Source organism: Euleptes europaea, chromosome 3 (assembly GCF_029931775.1).
Source record: "Euleptes europaea isolate rEulEur1 chromosome 3, rEulEur1.hap1, whole genome shotgun sequence".
Taxonomy (NCBI): Eukaryota; Metazoa; Chordata; class Lepidosauria; order Squamata; family Sphaerodactylidae; genus Euleptes; species Euleptes europaea.
Genome location: NC_079314.1, coordinates 26449190 through 26455189, shown reverse-complemented (window position 1 = coordinate 26455189; position 6000 = coordinate 26449190). Strand labels below are relative to the sequence as shown.

The window sequence follows — 6000 nt, the reverse complement described above, 5'->3', positions numbered from 1 at the left end:
TGCCATAGAGCGGGGTCTGGCTTTTACGTCCAACATTGGGACTACCCAATTCAGTGCTAGGGAGTGTAGGGGCAGGTTATAATTGCCATGCACACGCAGCTTAGCATTGGCATACAGTGCAAAGCTCCTTGTGAACCTGTCCCTCTCGCATTCCAGTCTTTAAGGCTGCTAAGAAGTTGCCCTTGAAGGCATTCAAGCAATGGCTGGTGCAACCTTAGCAGCCCTCGGAGAGGTTGAATAGGGACTTTTGTAGGAAGTGGCTGGTCCTTAGGGTTGCCAGATCCCTATTCGCCACCGGCAGGAACCTGAGGAGGGCATGGTTTGGGAAGGGACTTCAATGCCATAGAGTCCAATTGCCAAAGCAGCCATTTTCTCCAGGGAACTGATCTCTATCGGCTGGAGATCAGTTGTAATAGCGGGAGATCTCCAGCTACTACCTGGAGGTTGGCAACCCTACTGGTCCTTCAACGCATTGCTTACCTGCTCTATCCTTCCCTCCATTTAGCAGAATAACAAATGGGTCAAATTAAGGAGGGGAAAGTACACAGTTTGTAGAATCTACAACACCTGTACAAATAAAGTCTGCTATTTCTTTTACTAGCCAGCATGCTTGCCCAAAAACATACCCATGTTTGCCACAAAAAGCTCCCATGATTTAAGTTTTACCAGTGAGGCCGTGCTCCAACCTTCCTCTTCTGCACTTCCAAGGCTTGGTATCCATTCAGAGCAGGATCTGTGCAGTGGCTGTCCTGCTACTGGGGAACACTTCTTCAAGGGACACATTGGGCCCCATCACTTACGCGTGAAATTGACACAAGTGTTTTTGTTCTGTGAGGCCGTGAGCAACAAGTCCTGCATTTGCTGTCTGGCTGTTCTTACTTTCAACATTTCTTTTAATAATATTTTGCTTCCTTCTAAAGCATTAAGCAGCTTTGAAAACTGATATTAAAAAGTGGTATACACATTTCACCTCATTTCCTCCCTCGGATAACTAGAAGCCGCTGATGCTACTTCAGATAAGTGAACATCCGATGTTCAAAGGCCACAAAAATCCCCTTTTGTAAGAGTAGTAGTAGTAGAAGAGTTGGTTTTTATATGCCACTCTCCCCACTCTCAGGGGAAAAGATGCTGCTATATCCAGTAAGGAAAGGATGAAGACCACCCGCCTAGTTCCTCTGTTCTGCTTCATGGGCTTTCATGGGAGGATTTGGAAAGGCATGTACATAACATTCCCCCGGAATACACACCTGTTTTTAAATTTAGCTTGGCCCTTAGACTTCAGAGGGGTTTTTTTAAAAAAGAAGTTCTGTTTAAGGACTGTGGCCCTCATTGCAGAACAATAATGTTCGTAGAACACAACCCTACATTTCTGTGCTTCAAACTTCCTCAAACACATAACAGATCCCCCTTATTTAGGACTTTATAACTACCAAGATGTTAAGTTTTTGAACTGGAAAGTACAGATGAAGATATACACAAGGGAAACACTAGGACACTGTTGATTGTTATTTTTGTGCACACATCAGCTTGAAAAATAGCATGACCCCACCCACTGGTCCTGGAACCCTCACCCTGGGATTCTCCTTGCTACTCTGTAAAACGGGTGGGGAACGTCAGGCCCCTGGGCTGTTTAAGGCCAGCGAACTCATTTGCTTTGGCCCTTTGTAGGTCCTGGCAGATCTCTAGCTCAAAAGGATCTAAGACTGGTGATCCGCCCCCTCCCACGGAAAGGAATAGCCTCTATTCAAGGCGGATGTGAGTTTGTTTTGCCGAGAAAAGGAACCTGTTCCCCCCTTGCAGAAGAGTCGTTAGCTATGGAGCTGCTAGGACTGCCCAATAAACGGTGTTAACCCTTTCCTACCTGGGCCATGGAGAAACGTATTCCCTCTGTACTACAAGAGGGCTGGGGGCGCATTCCAATTTTAATATTAATATTAAGCATTCCAATTTTAATATACAGCTTTCGTTCACTTTGATATTAATTAGCTATGTACCTCTGCAATTTTTTTTTACATTTTAAGCATTTACATTTTAATGGTATTTTGTACTTGTTTTACTCTATATTAGTCAGTAATGTAAACTCAATTTGTTTGATCGTCTATGACTGCAAATAAAATGATTGAAAATAAAATAATTTCCAGTTCTTCTACAGGTATATGTATACACACACAATGTGGATGTCATTTTTGCATTTTAATTATAACTATATTAATAGTTCCACAGTCATCTTGCTGTACATATACAAATAGGGAAAACACAATTGTATTTACAACAAAATTAAGTTATTCCAATTAATTAGGCTCTCTATATACACACACACATAAAACAGGAGAACACAGGATATTTCTACATTAGTCACGTCTGATTTACAAATCAGTACGAGGTTCAGTTTGGCAGGGTCATGTCCATAGTGTAATATACACTAAGCAGCACCATATGGGTCCACAGTACAAATAATAATAATAATAATAATAGCAATATAAAAAAACTTAACGGTACCACAGAGACTTCCGCCGGACTCAGTGGCAATGGCATCAAGTGGATTAGTGGGGCTGGCATATGGAGGGGCACCAACCCCCAGGACATCACCGCTCAAAAGACTCGTGTCATGTGCAAACTAAAATCTGCTCAATGACGGTGCTTATTCCATTCGAGAGGTACCTTTTTTTTTACCACAGCGCTGAATACTGTCCTGCTTTGTACACACATGCTCAGTGCTCAGTGAAATCCCCTATGTAGGCACAATGTAGACCAGTGTTTGGCTGTTTCTCCAGAACGTTCTGGAAGGATGTTGTAGAGCGCTCCCCCTTCCACGGGAGTAAGTCAGCATCGCTCCTGTACGACAGAGGCCGCATCCGCCCCCTTCCCCGCCTAAGGGTCCCCCAGTGTGTAAACAAGTGAAACGAAGGAAAGCCGGTGGTCAAACGATGCTGGCTAGCTCTGTGGAGTCCGACTCAGAACTGCTGTTACTGCTCTCGTCCTCCCTGGGGGATAAAAAGGTATTGAGAATGAAGTCGAGGTTAAAACAAAAACCACACACATATGGATGCTAAATAAATGACTTTTCTATTACTCTCCCAGGCCAGAGAACACTCCGTCCAATTTCAAGGCTGGGCCAGCCATTTCACAAGGTGGGATCTGTGTCCCCAGTGTAAGGAAGAAGAAGGGTTGGTTTTTATATGCCGACTTTCTCTACCACTTAAGGAAGAATCAAACCGGCTTACAATTGCCTTCTCCTCCCCACAACAGACACCCCGTGAGGGAGGTGGGGCTGAGAGAGCTCTAAAAGAGCTGTGACTAGCCCAAGGTCACCCAGCTGGCTTCATGTGTAGGAGTGGGGAAACCAACCCGGTTCACCAGATTAGCGTCCGCCGCTCATGTGGAGGAGTGGGGAATCAAACTCGGTTCTCCAGATCAGACTCCACTGCTCCAAGCCACCGCTCTTAACCACTACACCACGCTGGCTCTCCATGTATTGCAAATATTTCCTTCTGGACTCTTAACATGTACAAATTCCTCCATACTTTGTGCGAGATGGACACAACACAGACACTCTGACCACCAGCAAGGCCAAGACAGTTTGTAATCCAATTACAATTCTTGGGGTGGATCCTACCACTCCACTGAGCAAAGTTGATTTATTTACACCTCAACTTTCTCCTTTTGGCTCAAGTTGGAAGTCTTCCTCTAAATTTAAGAAGCCTTGGAGGAAGTACTTAAGTAACTCGCACAGATCAACCTTTTGGGAGGAGCCTCAGTGATTGTCCTTTGAAGTTTTACCACACTACAGATTATGATTTTCTGGCTCTCAAATTAACCAATGCAAGGTCATTCATGACTGATTAAGATTCATATATCAAAACAGGAACTTAGCTGGTATCCTGTTCTTTGATGTACGCTCTTCTCCAGCTTGTAAACTGTTTTATAGAATTGCCTCACTGAAAAGTCCTATACGATATTTGTATTGAAATTGTTATTTGCTATATGTGACTTGTAAATCCTTTGATGGTGTTCCTGTTTGGTTCTTGTAGGTTATCCGGGCTGTGTAACCGTGGTCTTGGAATTTTCTTTCCTGACGTTTTGCCAGCAACTGTTACTACTCTGAAGATGCCTGCCACAGTTGCTGGCAAAACGTCAGGAAAGAAAATTCCAAGACCACGGTTACACAGCCCGGATAACCTACAAGAACCAATGAACTCTGACCGTGAAAGCCTTCGACAATGTGTTCCTATTTGTTTGCCCATTTTATCTTGGACGTATGATATAACCTTGTATATTAGTAGTGACATTAGAATTCTTTGAATTCTATTACATTTTAAAATTATATGTACTTTTTGGCATTTTTGATGTTCCTATAATCATTTTTTAGACCTCTAGTACTGTGTACTCCTTGTTTTTGCTATTCAGCACCCTTGCAGCGCAAAAAGAGGATTTATTTACAGTCTTCTTTTCTTGCCGAGACGCAAGCTGGATAACTAAATTTAGCAATGTATACATCTCATACTTTTCCTCTTACAACTAGTGTTAGGAAACAATGCCATAAAAACAGTGTAAGGCTTAAGAAACGCAAAAACTGGATTGCGGAAGTTAGAGAACAATGCAGTAAACACATGGGAATGCACATAACAAAGCGTCATAAGCTACAGCCCTTGTCTTCTTTGATGAAGTGTCCTCCTGAACAGTTCCATTTTACTACAGCCTGACTCACATTGGAAAAATGCCCTTCTGATCACATGCTACTTTCGGGCTGGCAAGGCAACCTGATTCAACTTCTGCATCATCACAGAGGCTTTTGAGATGACGTTATTTCCCCAATGATAGCATGGGCCCTCGCCAGGTAAGCTGCCCTGAGACTTACCCAGATCAGCTTCTCCTTATCAGATTAGGAGTTCAAGGAGTTGGGTGCTTACGTACCAGGCACCTGTCCTCTTTTAAGAATTGTCTTTATTTTTTTTAAGGATGCCAAAATGGTGTTTGCCAGGGAAGAAAGCAGCACACTTTTTTTATGGCCAGGAGAGTGACAAGAGCTGGGCAAGGCAGGGAGACCAGGACACTTTTAAAATTATTAGGACCAAATTTGATGTGTGTCTTAGTTAGGGTTGCCAGGTCCCTCTTTGCCACTGGCGGGAGGTTTTTGGGGTGGAGCCTGAGGAGGGTGGAGTTTGGGGAAGGGAGGGACTTCAATGCCATGCAGTCCAAATGCCAAAGCAGCCATTTTCTCTATCAGCTGGAGATCAGTTGTAATAGCAAGAGATCTCCAGCTAGTACCTGGAGGTTGGCAACCCTAGTCTTAGGGCATTCATTTGACTTTTCCCTGCGGACTTAAGACAACTATTTTTATTCGTTATTTGAACATTGTTAGCAATATTACAGGCAGGCCATACACAACAGCTAAGTATTTGCAGGAAGATTATCATTTCCTTCTTTAAGACACTATTAAGACCAATTGGTTCGTCCTCATAATAGGGCGGAAACGCATGGTCGCTTTAGCCTCCTTTATTCCCTGTTTCAGCCAGGATTCAGCCAGGATCGAACGCACGTTTGGCGAAACGCACGTGTTCGATCCTGGCTGAAACGGAATAAAGGAGGCTAAAGCGACCATGTGTTTTCGCCCATAGAAGGCATTACACAGATTTTGCTATTCTTCTTACAATAAAGCTTAATGTTCATTTTTATTCACTAGCATGAGACTTGCCCTCATTATATTAACACAGATGTCTATCTTTGATGATATCTTTCCATCAATATATTGCTTGGTCCCTGATATTCGTTGTAGATCATACATGCAGTTTGGAAAAAGTACCAGAGGTCAAAAACGGGAAAGTACAGAAATGCATGTGCTAACTTAGACAGGATTACTCAGCATTTTATATTTAGCCTCCTCACATTTTTTCCAGACTGCCGCATCAGAGACACTCGACACCCATGTGGAAGTGCGCCACCGGATGCCAGCTGTATTTTCAGCCATAAAACGGACGTGTCACAATGAGCAAGACTCCA

At 43.4% G+C, this 6000-nt stretch overlaps 1 protein-coding gene across 1 annotated transcript in view; it reads right to left on the bottom strand.

Moving 5' to 3' along the window:
• Positions 1-2803: 2803 nt before the first annotated feature.
• MFSD2A (MFSD2 lysolipid transporter A, lysophospholipid) overlaps positions 2804-6000 on the bottom strand; it is a 49044-nt gene continuing 45847 nt past the window's right edge. Inside the window, exon 14 of the mRNA XM_056847496.1 lies at positions 2804-2984. Coding sequence (XP_056703474.1) covers positions 2921-2984 — 64 coding nt within the window. The 3' untranslated portion in view covers positions 2804-2920. The remainder of the gene's footprint in view (positions 2985-6000) is intronic.